This window comes from Echinococcus granulosus, assembly GCF_000524195.1.
Source record: "Echinococcus granulosus chromosome Unknown EG_S00008, whole genome shotgun sequence".
Lineage (NCBI taxonomy): Eukaryota > Metazoa > Platyhelminthes > Cestoda > Cyclophyllidea > Taeniidae > Echinococcus > Echinococcus granulosus.
In genome coordinates, this window is record NW_020170388.1 from 269,064 (window position 1) to 286,401 (window position 17,338).

General features: G+C 43.5%; 2 protein-coding genes across 2 annotated transcripts; one reads left to right on the plus strand and one right to left on the minus strand. All coding sequences in view use genetic code 11, as the record gives it.

Annotated features, from left to right (window-relative positions):
- Nucleotides 1-824: 824 nt before the first annotated feature.
- Nucleotides 825-10,171, minus strand: EGR_01932 (Ribonuclease Z; the record flags this gene model as incomplete). The annotated part of the gene is made up of 19 exons (XM_024491181.1): nt 825-873; nt 1,306-1,605; nt 2,424-2,623; nt 3,487-3,628; nt 3,824-4,044; nt 4,413-4,754; nt 5,682-5,823; nt 6,047-6,161; nt 6,439-6,578; nt 7,204-7,301; nt 7,374-7,617; nt 7,978-8,164; nt 8,801-8,852; nt 8,945-9,017; nt 9,533-9,591; nt 9,632-9,696; nt 9,774-9,863; nt 9,941-9,995; nt 10,076-10,171. The coding sequence occupies 19 exons, from the start codon at nt 10,169-10,171 to the stop codon at nt 825-827; spliced, it is 2,670 nt and encodes an 889-aa protein (XP_024354324.1).
- A 773-nt stretch (nt 10,172-10,944) lies between these two features.
- On the plus strand, nt 10,945-13,767 carry EGR_01933 (Superoxide dismutase [Cu-Zn]; the record flags this gene model as incomplete). Its single annotated transcript, XM_024491182.1, has 4 exons — nt 10,945-10,968; nt 11,353-11,469; nt 11,748-12,026; nt 13,654-13,767. The coding sequence occupies 4 exons, from the start codon at nt 10,945-10,947 to the stop codon at nt 13,765-13,767; spliced, it is 534 nt and encodes a 177-aa protein (XP_024354325.1).
- Nucleotides 13,768-17,338: the final 3,571 nt, after the last annotated feature.

A 17,338-nucleotide genomic window follows, 5' to 3' on the forward strand; every position in this document is an offset into this window, starting at 1 on the left:
TGGTGGTGGTGGTGGTGGTGGTGGTGGTTCCCCTCCGCCCTACCTCTCTTACATCATTCCACAACTTTTAACTTGGCAAATAAATTGACTTCTAAAGTTAATCCGCATTGGCAGGGATGTTGAAATAATACGGACGCCTTAATTGTCATCCAACTTCCATATGTTATGAGTGTCCAGTCATTTCCCCACCTCGGAAATCGAACAACTCATATTTGATGATCCAGAACCAGCTGCTAGATCAAAATGCTTCCAATCATACGGCTCAAGAATCCAACTTCTAAACCGCCAGTACGATTAATAGTAAAGTAAATCGTGATGCCACTCTCAAGGACACCACAGATGCTATAAGGTATGATCTGTTGTTTGGCCTTTATGGAAACCTGCCTGTTGGACTAAACAGTGAGGTTAGGCAAATAAGTTCGACTGTTTTACATGAAGGGAAAAACAATCACATTCCAAACATCAGACTGGCTTTGTAACAAAAATAAAAATTTGCCGTCTTTGAGGAAAAAGTACGTGGCAAAAAGGCATTGACGCTTCCAGTCTCCACAATAGGCAGATGGGTACGCTGCGTATCGAGAGATGCGCCAAAAGTTCTTCTTGATAGGACAAAACTCACAACACACCATCCATCAACAGGCAGGATTTACCTCACTTCCATTATAAGATAACTAGATATGTTAGTATGTGTAGCATACCAAAGGAGAACGTGGACGTCTGGGTGCGTGTTTCCGAGCTTGCAAACATCCCCACCACCTCTACCCGTAAAATAACGAATCCGTACTACGGTTTCCAAAGGTGAAATTTTGGAACTTCGCCTTTGCCTAGCGAACCACTGCCCTGGGAGAGAGGACGAGGTAGTCGAGATTCAGTCTGTAGAGCAGGATCCACAGAAGGCAGCATTCAGAAAGTGTACGGCAGTTGATTCACCAAAGTGACACCATATTGGGCTGCTGCTGCCTCACCGTGTTCCCAGGTGCAGTTGGCTCTGGTGCCTCAACGAGATGTAGTTGCAGGTCCTGACGTCGATTAAGACCGTGGCCTGAACGCTGGTCGTGAGTGTAGACTTCAAAGTTTTGCTTAAAATGTTGTTGAGGCTTCCAATGAACGCTTTTCGGTTTCTTCAAGACCGAGCGAAGTTTACATTCCATTAGCGCCTCTGTTGGTGATTGGCGGTTTCAGACGGAATTGTTCGAAGCTGTGCGCTAACCCAGTAGGAAACCCTGTAAGATAACGGCGGCCAACCTCCTTCCTCGTGGCTTCATCAGCACCTGCTTGAATGTGTCGGCAAGTCGGTTTGCTTACCCATTGCATCTGGGGTGATGCGGTGCGGAGCCGTATTCAGTGGGTAACGTCTCCAGGAGCCCAGCTGGTACTAATCGGTACGCAGTCCAGGCCCAGCTGGTCAAACTAATCACAGCAATATAATACGTTGCAGGAAGTGATGTGCCACAGGAGGCACAGCATTGGAGCCATCCAGAGAGCATCAGTTGGCCACCACAGACAGAGGTGGCGATTACAGAGGGATGATGGACTCCGAGATAATTTTCGAGGACAGCAATGCACTTCAGACAGCCAGGTGCATTGGCTTGGAAAGCAGGAAGGCTGCACGCGTGGATTTGATCTGACCTTGTCCTAGTTGAAGTTGGATGGGTGGGTAGAACCGACAATACCCATCCTTCTAGCCAGCGATGCTACTTGTGGGGATGAGACTTGGCAAAGTACTAGCAAGTGGAAGGGATTATTCTCAGCTCTGGTGCCAGGCTGTTGGTCGTTGAGATATGGACCATCTTCAAACCCTAATAATACACAGTACGGGTTCGGGGACTGTCCAGACTGAATCGGAGTGATTTCAAGCCATCGAGTGCCATCAGTTAATGATGCGGCTGTCTAAACGGACAGATTCGGAGCTTTCGCCTGTATTAATTTCATCTGACGCTCGAGTAGTGGTTCTAGCCTCGACAGGACCATAACTTTAGAAAACCCACGCGTATTTTCCTGAAGTGAAAGGGTCTATTCGCACCCATTACTGACTAACCAGGAGAAAATCAACGAGTGAGAATTGCAGCCACTCCCAGCACGTCCAAGAATGGGCCGCAAAGAAGAGGAAACCCAACGAGAACTTCCAGAACGTCGAGACTGAGAAGTATTCGGAGGCTGTAAGCATCCCCATGAATTTCTCTTCCATTTAATAAATTGTACGAAAGACGGAACAGGCGATAACTCGGTAAACTGCAGAGGTTTGAAAACGATGATTGAAAAATAAAGCATATTCTGGTGACACGCTGCAAAATCTCGAAAATTCATTAATCCAACCCCAATTTCTAAAGAGGTATTATTTATTCACCAGTCAATAATCCAAAGGGTAAAGAAATTATGACTACAGGGGTGAGAAGGGAGATGAGTACATTCCTGAGCCTCACCGGGTACTTCTGCGGAGAGTGCCAATATTCCCGAGCGCCTGCGAGACGGTGTGGCGGGTCTCCTCAAGGGCGCCCTCGACACGCGCCCTCCGCTGCTGGTTAGCGTCGGCGCGGGTCTGCAACAGCTCCCAGTGGCGCGCGAAGGCATACTTGTAGAAGGGCAGAAAGTAAGGCAGCTTCCACAGTTCTCCCAGCCTCACCTATGCGCAACATAAAACTTTTAGGCCCATAACTACGCAGTGAACAGTTTAACATTTCCCGGGTGGAGGGAATAACTCTAGGGGCTGACCGTTTGGATGTCGTGCAAAAAATGTTGTGGAAGAATAGAATTTGTCAGAATCGTATTACTCAATGCGGTTCATCGAACGGGAGAATATAGCAAGGGGATTCTATACAGACTTGATGAGGATGTCCGCAACCCTAGAAAAAGTTCCTGTTGGATGTTCCAGAAGCTCCAGTTGATAGCCAATCTTTAGACATCCTAGAGGGTCGTGTCCTCGCTCACTCTCTCCTGGTTGGCTCATATGAAACAGATGATCGCTTTAGGGCCATGGTCAATCAGTTATTATAGCTACAGACGAATCTCCATTGCCTAGCCGCTAGACGAGTATACGTTCACCGGCCCGTCCTTTGATTACTCGCTACGTCGATCAGTAAGGACATTCTGAGGTCTTTTCTACTGACTATCCGTTCGAGGCCTTGATATGATCCAGATCATGAATATAAAATCTTCGTTCCATACCAGGTGGCGACTCAGCTTGTAAGAACGCTGCCTCAAAATTGTTCAGCTTTCTGCTATGATAGAATCTCAACGCTATCTCGGCTTCCATCTTGATAGTGGAATTACATAGCATTATGTATCAATACAACCAGGACCCAATCATGAACCTAGGCAATTCCACTGACATAATCTTGAACTAGTATTTTTTCTTCCAACTATGGACAGCTTGTTCAAAGCCTCCTGCATGGGCTGTCTACCCAGGTAAATTACACAAATACAGCCTACTTTGCAGCAGATACGGGTAACGCGGTATCAGTTAGCCTTGAGAGGACAAAAGCTCACTTGCATGAAGTCGAAAGCGGGTGCAATGTCCTCCTGAAAAGTGTCAAAGCTGGGCAGACGTGAGTAGCGCTGACTGAAATGAGTGAGGAGGATGAATTTGGCGCGCATCAGCCGACCAATCGCGATCGCCTCGCCAGTTGTGCTACAGTTGAGACGACATGAGGAAAAGTCCCCTAGAGTAGCCGATCACAGAAGTTCAAAACACTCGTTTAAGAGTTTACCATTTAAATTTACAATCTCTAACTTAGGAACTATCTCCCACTTTCTTGGAAGAAGGAAAAGAAATAATGCGCTATGCAATGGTCTAATAAAACAACCTGAGGGAGCACGTACGTACCTGTGATGCGCGGTGACAGCCTGTTCCTCGTAGCCATCGCCCATGGTGGCCTCGTGAATGAGGAGGTCGCAGTCGCGCCCCGCCTCAGCCAGCTGAGAGCAGGGTGGGGTGTCACCCGAGAAAACTACCTTCCAGGGTCTCGCGTCTTCTTCCTCTCCCTTTACTCGGGACAGTACATAGGCCCACGACGTGCCCGTGTGCGGCACTCTAACCGGTTCAATCTGAACAAGATTTAGGACGATTAAAAATAGTGTTTGTAATTAGGACGAATGGGTTTCTGGGCAGCGGAAGATTTGTAGCGGGATGCAGGCACTGCGATTCAAAGAGCACCCACCACGTTATTTTGAAAGGAAAATTGAAACCCAGAATGGCTTCCTTTATGCGCGTTTTGAGTCCCTCGGAAGTACTTATAAAAATTTAACGACCTTTTCAAAATGATAACTTCAAAATGAGATCCCTTGACGAGCCCTAAGATAACCAAAATCACTTTCTACATCATTCAAAAAGGAAGGGCTTCAATAAACTCAGGTCCAGAATGACCCCAAACCCATTACGCGAAAATCCTGACTATTTCAAAAGTAAAGCGGACCTTGAGTTTTAGCTGCTCGAGCAGTCGCCTCCAATCACTGGTCACCGCATCATTTGAGGGCCGCAGCTGCCATATAGGACTGACGGTAGGCGGTGAAAGCAAGTCCGAACTACATCCGGTAGAGGGTGCCATGACGGGCGACTGGCAGGATAGCTGCTCGGGCGGTGCCTCGTAGACGCGGTTGATGGGAAAGAGATGCACGTGCTTGCCGGTGGTGGTGATGGACTGGAAGAGGTCAGTGTAGCTGTTTACCCACTTCCAGAAGGGTGGCGGTGCCAGTACCGGCAGGCCTGCGGGATTTCGAGTCAGATCGTAAACCTTCCGGGCTATTGTCATCACGCCCTTGTGTAAGATGGAGTAAGAAGGTGGAGTTTGATTGTCGAGGAAAAACGTTGCGGATATATGCTCACCGAGCCAACATAAATTGGGATAAATGGACTTTCTCAGCAAAGAGAAATGCAATGTCTCTTTGTGACTACAGATGACCTAAAAAACCACCTGTCAAACGTGGGGATTTCTGGAATTTTTTGGACTTTCGCAAAAGATATTCAACCCGAACCAGTGCCTTTGAAATTACAAGAAGAAATATGCGAGTTACAAGAAGTTGAAACTGAAGTTTCGACACAGGAGGACTTTTTTAGCTGAGCTGAACCATCATAGGACAATCCGTTTTACGTCGCCGTCTGTGGTGAAACGCCGACTTCGAAATTTTACATCCTCGTGGGTGATTTAGTTCACCACCCCCGTGGAAAAATTTGCCTCCGGTGCGAACAGTCTTGTGCCTCTCAAGTGTTTATGCGTTGACCAGGAGAGAATTCGACACGCCGGCAGAAGGACTGCTGTGTTGTGGGGTGGGAGCGAACCAACTGACAGCCGCGCACTCGGGCGCCTTTGAAACTTCGACGCCAATCGAGTGTCTTACTGCGACTGAGCACTTCACCACCATTGCATTTTTATAATGCGCATAAGATTAAAAGTTCTGATCTACTTCGAATTCCACTTGTCTTAACTTCGTCCACAAAATTTTGCCCCTTCAACACAATCATCTAACTTTGAAAAGTTGCGTGTTTTCACGGAAGCACCTATTCTAACCATCCGAAGACGATGCTTACAACTGATAAAATGGGACTGTCAACTAACTTTACTTTCACAGTCGCTTTTTGACATCACACTGTCGAAAAGCATTGCTGAACGAGATTCTACAGCAGTACTACATCCAAGTATTAGAAAGTCGTGTCTCAAACTGAAGAAGTAAAGGTATCTACTTACCCCATGGTGATCAGCATGCATATGGGTGATAAGAATGAGCCGAAGACCGCGCAAAAGACGATGTGTCCCTTCGATTCCATGGAGAGCGTAGAGTTGATTCAAAGTGCCCTCTCCGCAGTCCAGAAGAATGCACTCGTCTGGGCTGTTATAACGGAAAAAGAAGCAAAAGGATGGTAATAAGGCAGAGACAAGACATGCAAAGATGAACTGTTCCACGGCAAATTCGGTCATAAACTACCTGGCTAGTGGTAATGACAAAAAAGGCACCGAAAATGACATCATTTAATAAGCTGACACTTCGTAGGAAGATGAGATATCTATTTTGCAGGTAAACAGGGAACAGAAAGGTAGAAGGGTAGAAGCACCTGAGACGCATGAGAATGGCGCTGATGTTTCGATACTTGCTGGGCGAGGAGGAAGCTGTCCCCAGGAAGGTGAATTCTGGCCATTCCAGCTTCTCCAGTGGCGAAGTGGCTCCGTCTAGCAAAGAAAATGGTGGAATTATCACCGTGCACCGCGATGCAGCTCAATGGCAGAGGAAATGTTAGCTAGAATACATGTAAGATTTAAGCTGATTAAACTACAGAAACGAAATCGGTTTCATTGGAACAGAAGGTGGCATTGGATTTGAGGAAGCAGCAAAGTTTCTGACAGAAATTGAGCACGTTTAGCTTTGCAAACAACTCCGAATGACGATGCTACTAAATGACATTATTCGTTAATACGTATTAGTGACCATTACAATAACCTAGCTAACCCTTATCCCTCTTGGCAATGGCGGCATTGAGTTCGGAGCGCATCTTCTTGAAGGCTTCCTCGGCTTCCGCCTCGGAGACGTAGAGCGGATCAAAGGCCTGTTGAAGTAACTCCTTCTCATCCAGAATTACACAGTTTGCACTGAAAGGAAATAAATTAAAAGAAATTCTCTTTGGATGAGAATATATCACCCTCCGCTTGTATAACGCAGATTTGCCAAACAAAGAAAAAACAAACAGGATGTTGTGATAACGATTTAAGGAAATAAATTAAACCCTAGTTTATAGGAGCGCTGGCTTGATGGAAGGAATAACGGGCCGAATTTACCAAGAAATCCGACTACTTACGACGGTGAGTGATCAGTTACTGGAATTTTAAAAACAACGAGCTTCTATAAACCCAATATTTTGGGCTTGTATCTAGTATTCACCTTTCTTAAAACACAATAAGCATTCATTCACAGTATTACGGAGGCCAATTTACGCGATCACCTCGTATGACTGTTGGAATTTTCCCATCAATGACCAAGTTCATGTCCATTATTTCTACCCAAGTAAACAAAACACTAGAGGAGAATTCAAAAAGAAACTGTTCTTAGCACGTCCCAGGAAAAAGCAAAAATACGTCCATAGATCTTCCTGTCGGAGAACTGAAACTGCTTCTGAACATCCCAATAAGGAACTACCGAGTTTCCTAGGATTTGAGTGACCTCATCACAACGCATGCACGTGGGTTGCTTTGTCCCGGATGAAATAATTCAACATACGTGTCAAATCCAGTGTGTGGACGCAGGCCGTATCGCATCATCGGTTCGGCATATACTACCTGCGAGAAGGGCTTCACGTGGGAGAGGTCCAGTTTCGGCTAAATACAGGTAAAATAAAGAAATTAATGCAATAACACGGCAGGAGTGATTCGTCTCTAAAACTGGCATACCTCTAGAGAATGAAGGGCCATCAGCTTGGGGTAGAGATGAGGATCGAAGTGGGTGTGGAGGGTGATGGATTGACCAAAGATGCCCGTCACGGGAGGACAGGAGCGTCGGATTTCAGAACCATCCAGAACGAGGTGATGGAGACCGTCGCCATCGTCAGTTTCCCCAGTGTGTGGAGTGCCATCACCTTTGGTCTCGTTCGCCACTGATTTACTCAACTCCTCGCGTTGACCGAACTGGTTCAAGCTAAATGGAGATAAGACTTCTTTCCAGGTCAAATTCTTTAGATTAAACGGCATTTTTTCTTAGCTCTGGTAGTTCATAATGGATAAGAATGATGCTTCTCTGCAAGTTGAATGTTTGAGAAATTATCGCCACCATTTGAGATTACTAAACGTCCAATAAACGATGAACCAGTGTCGATCTAAGTGAACCACTAGCAGTTCTTCTCAATTACCCATCAGAATTTAAGGAGCTACCAAAAATAACCAACGCAGTAAATAGTAGAAATAATAAACATTTTCAGGTCCACTTTTAGAGAATGGGATCTTCGCTCGAAAATAGTGCCTACTTTAAAGTGAAGTGGAGACTCGAGAATCTACATACCGAGAAACGAAAGCCTGGTAGGCGGGAGATTCGAAGAGCCCTGGGGGAACAAAGTGGATAGCCAGAGTGATGCCTGGAACGGTGCCTCGGACGCTCTCATCGCCCTCTTGGGAGGCCGCAATGGCGTTGAACAGTTGATCAGCTTGGAGAAAGCGTGGAATGTAGGATTCATGGGGGCACTCGAGTGCTGTGAATTCGAAAGAATAGTTGTGTCAGAGACATTTGAAGGCACTGATTTAATCAACAGTATGACATACGATTTAAGGATGTAACGTGCCTGTTAGATCCCGTAAAAGAACTCGGATAAGGAGTTCCTCTATGGCAACGTAATGAATGATACTGTGTTAGGTAGTACTAATCCACTCATATGGCTATGCTAAATTTACAAACTAATAACTAATTAACAAGTACATTTTGGTCGTTTTAGTGATTATTAAATGCCTTTAAAGAAGTCAGTTGCATATCCTTTTTCCAGGCAAGCCGAATCGGTTCAAAATTACAGTCACAGAAAGATGAACGAAGCAATACCAAATATTTTAGGTCACCGGAAAAGATAACACCAAATGACCGACAGTTCTAGATTTGTACCTGTTTGCGTAGTTGCTGAATCAGCCCAAGGTGAAAACTCAGGCTAGACACTGCCGACACATTTTAAATCGTTTGGCATTGTGCGATGTTCAACAGCCTCATTTGTGACAAAGTAAAAATTCTGAGGTGTTTGTAATATTAGTTAACTTCTCCACATTTGGTGAACGTTAGCAGGACTGGAAGGACAGGTTTTTAAAGCGATGCTATAATTACCTTTATCATTCATTCAACTTACCCAGTATATTCCGGGGCGTAGTGGGTTGACTAGTGACTTCCTCAGGTGAAATCTGCAATTTTTACAAAACACGCTAAGGCGATACGCATAGGGTGTTTGGGCCCGCATGTAATTAAAGTTACGAGGACAGGGGAGTAGACTTACAACGCGACCGTCGTCCAGAACAAGCGGATGTCCTTCAACAAGCTGACGTATTTTGGCGGAATGCATAACATTGCTGTAAAACAGAAAAACGCTTTTATAGTAAAAACGAGATTGCAACATTTTTGTGGGGGTCAATCAAGGAATCACCTAACCGATATCGAATAAATCCTAAATACTTAGGCCAACAGGGGGGTTTCCATGAACGAAATTTCATGTATTTGTCAACTTTGTATGAAGCTTCATACGCTTATTTGGATTCAAGCTTTATCGTGGGGGGAGTAACATATAAATCAAACAATAGATCTTTTCTTCCAAAGTAGGGCTTCGAATTGTCGTATATGCACAAAAGATAAGTATCAAAACTGAATGTGGATCACACCATACTAAACTCAATAAACAAACTTAGTTAAATGTGTGATTCATTATGCTGGACTGAATAAAAGCTAACTGGATACAAAAATAACATAGAACATCTTGCAGACAACTGAAACGTTACAGTTTTGGCAATAATTTCATAAACATGGTTGGAGCCACAGATAAAAAACTACTGCATTGGGATGCCAGTAGAAGAAAGAAGGTAGAGCCCACCTCGGTACCCCACAGGCAACACACTTGGCCGGATCCAATTTTCGATTTAACTTCAGACCCTAGAGCAATGAGTGTTTACAATGCATAAGAATGAGTTACTCGAAATAGGTAAGCGTATACTGGTTGACTTTTGGGAGGGTACTCCACACGAACAGCTTTGGCACCTACACTTGGAAGAACGAGACTTAAACATTCTGCTCAAGTAGAGGAAAAACAAAATTTTGACAAAGCAGCAACCCACGGGGTTCAATGGATTCCTCGCCAGTCAATTCAAATGCAGCTACTACGAAATCGCTGTCCAACATTGGCTTCTGTAAAATACTACTTTGTACTAAAGAGAAGATATAAGGGTGAGATTGTTTTATAGGCTAGAAAATATGGACCAAATTGCAGTAATTCTTGATTCACCAACTTCTGTTGTCGAAGCATCTGCAAAGTGACGTGTCAGCTTCATCAATTCGACCTTAGAAGTTAAGGACAAAATAATATAAATTAGAATCCGTCAAAAAATACCACAGAGTAAACACAGCGACGTAAACATACAACACTGGGAGGGCCGTGTACAAACATCTTCTTTACCCCAGCCATTTTCACGGTCAACGCTATGCCGAGAAGACCAGACAGATGTCTCCACGACATTCTTGTGAAGAAAACATGTTGTATTTTGGAGGCCTTCGATCTATAACAAGTAAGACAAGTTGTTTTAGTTACTTGTGTTCGGTTAAAATTCGTTGTGTGCCTTCGCCACAATTAATAAGATATCGCGTAGAATCTGTGCATATCAGAATACTCTTTGGAGTTCCAGGAGCTCCTGTTCCTACAACAGTAATGTGCAGTTGTGAAGATGGTGCCATCGCAAGCCGACTGCAACAAAGACTTCTGAAATAGGCCCGAAAAATGGTCATGGCAAAGTGCGAAACATGCCGATGACGAAATATTACCGCAAGCGAACTTCAAGGTTGTTTTAGAGGCAAACCCATTGGTTCATCAGACCAGCTCAGAATAACCCATTCTAAACTAATAAGCCCACCTAACCATCTTTAAATATTTGTAGAAATAAGAACTAAAAATAAGTTTGCGTAACCTTGGACATAAAATTAAAACCAGGTTATCTCACAGTACTCAAGTTGTGCTGATGTTTGCGTGCAGCGAAAAACTTGATTAATACATTGACTGTGAAAAGCATAACATTTCCATCTTTCCCTAATTATTTGTATGGCTGGCATCTGTTACGGAAAAAGACTCTGAGACTTACAAACAGTGATTGGTGATCTGCATAAATCATCCACCCGGTTTTAGATTTGTATGATTCATCTACGCATTGTTCGCAAAATGTTAGTGGATTGTGTCAAAGAAAAAACTGTGGCATTCTGGTGCTAACCGCTATGCTCTGTTGAAATCAGGTGTCAGTAATGGACCAGAATTCCCATATTAAGGTAAGTTTCTCCTATTCTTAGAACTTAAATGCGTCGAAGGCTTCTTGAGCACAAAAGAGCATTGGGCGTAAATGAGGTGCCGGCCTTCAGGTTTGGATTTGCATTGATTAGCTATTCGGTGGAAGATGAATTTATCTTAGCTTGATTTCAGTCACAAACACTGACGTTTTTAATAAATTGCAGGACAACTAATGGTTTGGAGGTAATTCGAGCTCATCTTTGTGATCCGCGTAAAAAGAATCATGTCTACGCATAAAATGGTATCAACCACCCTCGCATCTAGGATAGTAGCGCCTTTTAGAATTACCCAAATAAGCAGCATACTCGGATTTTTACGCCTTTTTCCTATATAAATTTCAACCATATTTTGTTTGTTGCAGCTAGCAAAATCAACAAGGTTCACGGCGCATTCGCGTTCTTTTCTCGAGCTTCGCTATGAAGGCTGTCTGTGTTATGCGAGGCGAAGAAGGCGTTAAGGGAGTTGTTTATTTCACCCAAGTCGTAAGTAAATCGGCCAATTTTAACCTTTGCAAAAGCAGTGGCCTTAGTGTTCCCACCGCTAAAATATGCGGCGGACATTAGGCCGATCGTAGTTCCATTACTGGTTCAATTTCTTTACTTTTTCTTTCGGACGATTCAACATCACCTTGTCTTCATTCGCATTATTTGTGATTTCTGAATCTTTCACTCCCATTTGGTTAGTCTTTTCCGTTAGCTGAGTCAATCTGAATGTGGTTTGTAACCCGTTTATTCACCGCTTCTTTCGACCCTATCTTCAGGGAGACAGCGTTAAAATCCATGCTGAATTCGAGGGACTTAAGCCTGGGAAGCACGGCTTTCACGTTCATGAATTCGGTGACACAACAAATGGCTGCACCTCAGCCGGTGCCCACTTTAATCCCCACGGCAAAAACCATGGTGCTCCTGATGCTGCTGAGCGACATGTTGGGGACCTTGGGAACGTTGTAGCTGGTGCCGACGGTAAGGCGACGCTTGATCTCACGGATAAAGTGATTTCTCTCAGTGGCGAGCACTCAGTTATTGGACGATCCCTTGTGGTATGTGCTATTACTTGTTCGGTGTCTACATTAGCATCTTTTTTAAGGAGAGCTGCTTATTTTGAGGAAAAATGGAATGTTGTAAGTAGGGAATAGGTTTGACTGGTGAGGCTATGTAAGAGGTAGCAGAATGGCCTCTACGCCATTACTTTCTCATCTGCTACAAGTTTATAACACAACAAAGTAAAGTTGCACTTAATGAAAAAACTTTAAAAAATTGGTTAGGTTGTCGGTTTTCTTATTTTCCTATTGCTTTTTCAAGATATGATGAATGTGATGGATCATGTATCATAGTATTTAATTGAGGTCCGTGGTTTGATTCTTTCTCTTTTCCATGCGTTGAGCGGGCTGCCGTTAGCATTAAATAAAGCCTAATATTACTAGTGGACTTATGGCTAGAAATTGATGCTATGTGCTAAGTTGTATCAATTTCGTGGCCTTTTTCTGAGCCAAACAAACATGGGTTCTTAAGGCATACATAAAACTAATTAGTAGTTCTAATTTAAGACTGCTCTCCCGGGCAAATAGACAAGGTTCATGTATAGATGTGGGGTGACGTGATGGCTTACCTCCCTTCATTTAATACGGTAGATACAGACCCATTTCTTATCGGAAAGAATAATGGGTTCACTCACTATGGCTAGTGTTTTTTCGCAACTTTGGTACTTTTTTTGGGAACACTGTTGCCTCTGTAGATACGTCCTATCCCTCAGGAACGTAAACGTATTTTCAATTTATGCTTTAGTAGAATCGCTGCCTTTTCATTGTAAAGTGGCATCTCTTAAAGTCTTTCATCCGTTGAAATGACTTGCAGATGTTTACAATTTTACCACTGCACGTTTGCCGATCGGTCTGTCGAGGACAGATGCACCCACATTTGATAACACGTCACAACTTGCATTTTTTAAAGTTGGGAACGTACTAATCAGTGTTGTAAAATATCACCGGCAGTATTTGATGGGCGATTCAAACGGTTGCTTTGTGTGTGCAAACTCAACTGGTTGTTGTGTGCCGCATTACATAATGCTCTCATTTGGGAATGTAGTAAGTTCCAAGGTCACAGCTCTATTGTGGTGAATTCAGAGAGATCTGCTCGTCTTCACCCACATCCCAGTTCCGAGGATAAAAGTTATTTGCTGATCGTTTGTGACCTTAATTGTTAAAAATACTATGTAGGCCCTGCTTTTCTTCCTCACAATGGTGGTGTTTTAAGGCCGCACTGTGTTTGTTTACCTTAGGCTCTAGCTATCACTCGGGCATAATAAATAGAACCGTACCTGTTCAGGCCTCATTTGTTAACTAGTCTCTAGGTGAAGGCATTTGGTTAAGACTATCCTTTTATTATACCTGCTCGGATTTAGTATCATAGAAAGAGTAATGTTGACAACACTATGAATAAAATAGGAAAGTACCGAAATTGGCGAATATGTTACATGTTTATTGGGAAGGCCACATAAAGAAATACGGTGAGGGTGAGATCAGCAACTTCGCTAGTTTACAGAAAAGGAACTTGGCAGCGCGGATTTCCTGGATCCGCTACAAAGGCTAGGAGGTTCAAAGTTCCCCACATTTAATGTTGGCTCAGTTGATGATGGTAAACTTTTGCCCTTTTCTTTTCTTTGCCTAGGTTCACGTGGATCCGGATGACTTGGGTTTGGGCGGGCACGAGTTAAGCTTGGTCACGGGCAACGCCGGGGCCCGTGTTGCCTGTGGCATCATCGGAATCGCTAAAAGCGAGTGATTGGACTACTATTCATTTGCATCGCAGACTTCAATCGGGCAATTTCACAGATGCGGGTTTGTAATCAACTTCAATATATTTTCCCAGTTTAATCACTGTTCTGCGAGGATTTGAGTATCCGGGTGTGGATTAGGTTGTCCTGGTGTGCTCTTGTCAATCTCGGCCTTGGCGTACTCTTGGTTGGCGGAGTGTTTAAGCTCCGTCGTGTTACATGGTGGTAGTCTGTGTAGCTTGGGGATTGGCTGTTTATGCCTCTGGCTTCTGCTTCTACCATCAAAGAGAGGGAGTCATCTGGATTGCCGCTTGGCGTGATATGCGGCGGGTGGCGTGGTAGCATGGTGAAATGCAGAATTTGAGCACCCTTGAAGTGGGGGAGGGGATTCTCGCTGCAATTCATGTCGTTGGCGGGGCTTAAACAGTGCCGACACCCTGGAGGTTGGGAGCCCAGTGATAGGGTTGATTGCATGGAATTGAATGAGCCGTCAGAAACTACTCCGGGAGACTGTTCGTGGTGTAGCGGCGGACTCATTGCCCTTACTTTTATTCGCCTGGCTATAGAAACGGTATTGTGGTTTGAGTAAGGCGTGGATACTTGCGCTGAAATGCATAGTAGGCTTAGTGCAAGGTTCAAATGGCTTTTAACAAGCTTGTGTACCTTCCAATGAAGTGTTTTAAAAAACGCAACTAATGTAAGCAGAGCCTTTTTCTCACCATATTTTAGCAGTCATTACCTGCTTAAATATATGTTTAACTTACCACAGATAATGGAACAAAATGACTTGTTTAAATAATTTATGAAGCGCTCTGATACAAATAACGCGACTTTACATTGTCATTGTTATCGCCAAAACTGGGGGAACCGCTCATTTTAGGCGCGTTTTATGTAATGAATGCATTTTATTCCACTTTTCTTGGAATTTATTGTGCTATCGTGAGAAGCCTGGTACCAATCCTCAAAAAGCCACTTGCTTTATAGGCGAAATGAGTCCTCATTTGACTGCTTATACAGGCACAAAACTAGTGGAAAGTTAAATGTAATTCCTCATCTCTGGCTTTCTAACCTATCATAATGTCTATTGCGGACATTTCGCAGTGAGTATTTGGATTCCGTGTACCGACAATTTTAGCAATGCATACCGGCTGGCATGTGGGCTGACAATACATTTACTCGATAAGCTTAAACTTCTCCTAAGCTGCTCTTCATTGCTCCATCAGCAAATATGCCCAAGAATAGATTCATTAATTTGGTTGTTAACTTTTGTTGGGTTATGGACTTGGGACCCTTGTTTTTACTCCAATCCAAACAGCCTACGTGAATCCGAATAACCGGTTAAAGGTAAACTAGCGAGTTTCTGTCATATGATTAGATTTTATTGTTCCTACTTTCTGCTTCAGCGCCAGCGTTGTTAAACGCGTTTCCAATTCTTTCTTGATCTTTGGCGGCATTAATTCAGGCATGCAACTAATTGGGCTGCTACTTTCCCACAAAGATAGACCTGAAAACCTTGTGTGATGTGATCTACGTCAAACCGATTCAATTACTTGAGTGTGGGTTCATTCTTTTAAAGGTGAGGGCAGTTTGCTTAGATCTGTCTATAAAAGACAGGCGGAAACAGTGTATGCGCAAATATGAGGCGATTTCCCCATGAACTCGACCTTATATTATGTCTTTTTAATTAAGAGCAGGCGTTGATTATAAAAATGACGAATCTATTCTCGGAACATTCGAAGCAGTGCAGGCATTCATGCGAAATCTATGTATTATTTTCGTAAGCTTGCCCTTGTGAGTTTAACCGGCCGGTCGCAATGATGTCGGGGTTTACGACTGAATTTGGCGTATAAATTTGATTACTGTTGTCATGGTAACGCTGCAGTCATCTACATTCAAGGTATGCCAGTTATGCTGCCCTGCTATTCTTAGGCTAATGAAAAAGAAGTAGTGGTTTCCGATTATTAAGCCCTAGTTTCCATTGTAATCACCTCGTCAACCTTCAACCGCATTGGTTGCATCGCTCGGACATGCTTTATAACCGGCTTCTATTCAAGGTGAGCATCTTATTCTAACATCATTTTACTTTTTTAGCCAAGTGTGGAACATTTCCGTTCATTATCCCTCCGAACAATTTTAGGGTCATCTAACCTACCTGAGTGTTTGTGCTCCTCTTCCAATTTGCTTGCCACCTAGTCCTTATGCCGAGTGTCGCTGGTCGTATTCTCGGTCCTTGGAACATGTCCATCATGTATAGTCTATTCTTTTCCAACGTAAGCCGTCTCTCTGCTGTCATCAGCCAATTTTAACATTTACGGACAGTGGATTGTCACGTACGTACCCTCCAAGGCCTAATGGTTTCTGGGGGGGCAGAAATTGACTATGTGCCGGCGTCGGAAAAGTCTGAGAATAATATAGTCAAAGGGCTAGTTCTTTCTGCTGTTAGTTTGACGCAACTTGTTTTAGAGTTTACAGGGTATTGTCAAATGCTCTTTGAAAAGGACTTTTAACTTGACAAGGCAATGGTGAAATGACCTTCATACCTCCTGGTTAGAAGTCCACTAACTCTTCTTTTTCACTTGCCTTTTCAATTAATTTATCACATTAAAAGTTCAACAGCTGTAAGCAATTTACCATATACCGGGAATTTATTTGCAATTTTAAGGATTTCTCCACAAAATAAAAACAGTGATTATGTGCCTTTTCAATGACCGCGCAGACCGCAGTGGTTTGAACCAAAACGGAAAACTCGATACCACCTCAGGCTTCTTGTTTATACCCTTATGAGTGTCAATTTGCTCCGCTACTTTTTTTGAGTAGTTTCAATTAGTAATCAAGAATACGTATTAAAAATTGCTTTTAATGACCCTAAAGAAGTTGCTTTATTAAAGGAATATCCGTAACATATTTTTAGCGACGTCGAGTATATGTACCTCTGCCGTTTCTTTAGCTCAAGTCCTCCCGTCACACATGGGTGACAAGCATGTGTTATCGCTTTATGACAAGCACTAGTCGGATCAGTTGGTGCAAAATAGAAAAAAAAGTTTGGTATTTTCTCGATCGGAAGATTAAAATATGCCCACGATTTCCAAGGAACGATCTGATATTTCTACAGCGGTAAGGAGTAACAAATTATGGGTGCCTACAGATGGACAGATGAGTGAATGAATGGACAGGCAGATGAATAGAGGGAATGAACGATTGCTTGCTCCACACTCATCTTCTTCTTCCCACCTCAGCTCTTCCACGTGGATGTGTAAAACTTGGATACTTGTTTCCTCCTCTGCCATGCTCATCCCTTTCCATTCATTTTGTCCGTTACTGACATCAGGAATGACTCGATTGCTACATTTTGAAGCACCGATAAACAAATCTACTCCAAAAGAACAACCATCCTGATTGCGTTACCTTCACGTAGAGAGGACACCTATCAGAAGGGTTATTGAAGCCTCGTCCACTTTTGCTAATCGCCTTACTCTCCTGTTTTGTCCGAAGATGATTGACGATACTAGAAGTGGGGATTTGAACTGCCTACGGAAAACAACTGCTATCTCCCCTACGTCTTTCCTGATTGCATGGATC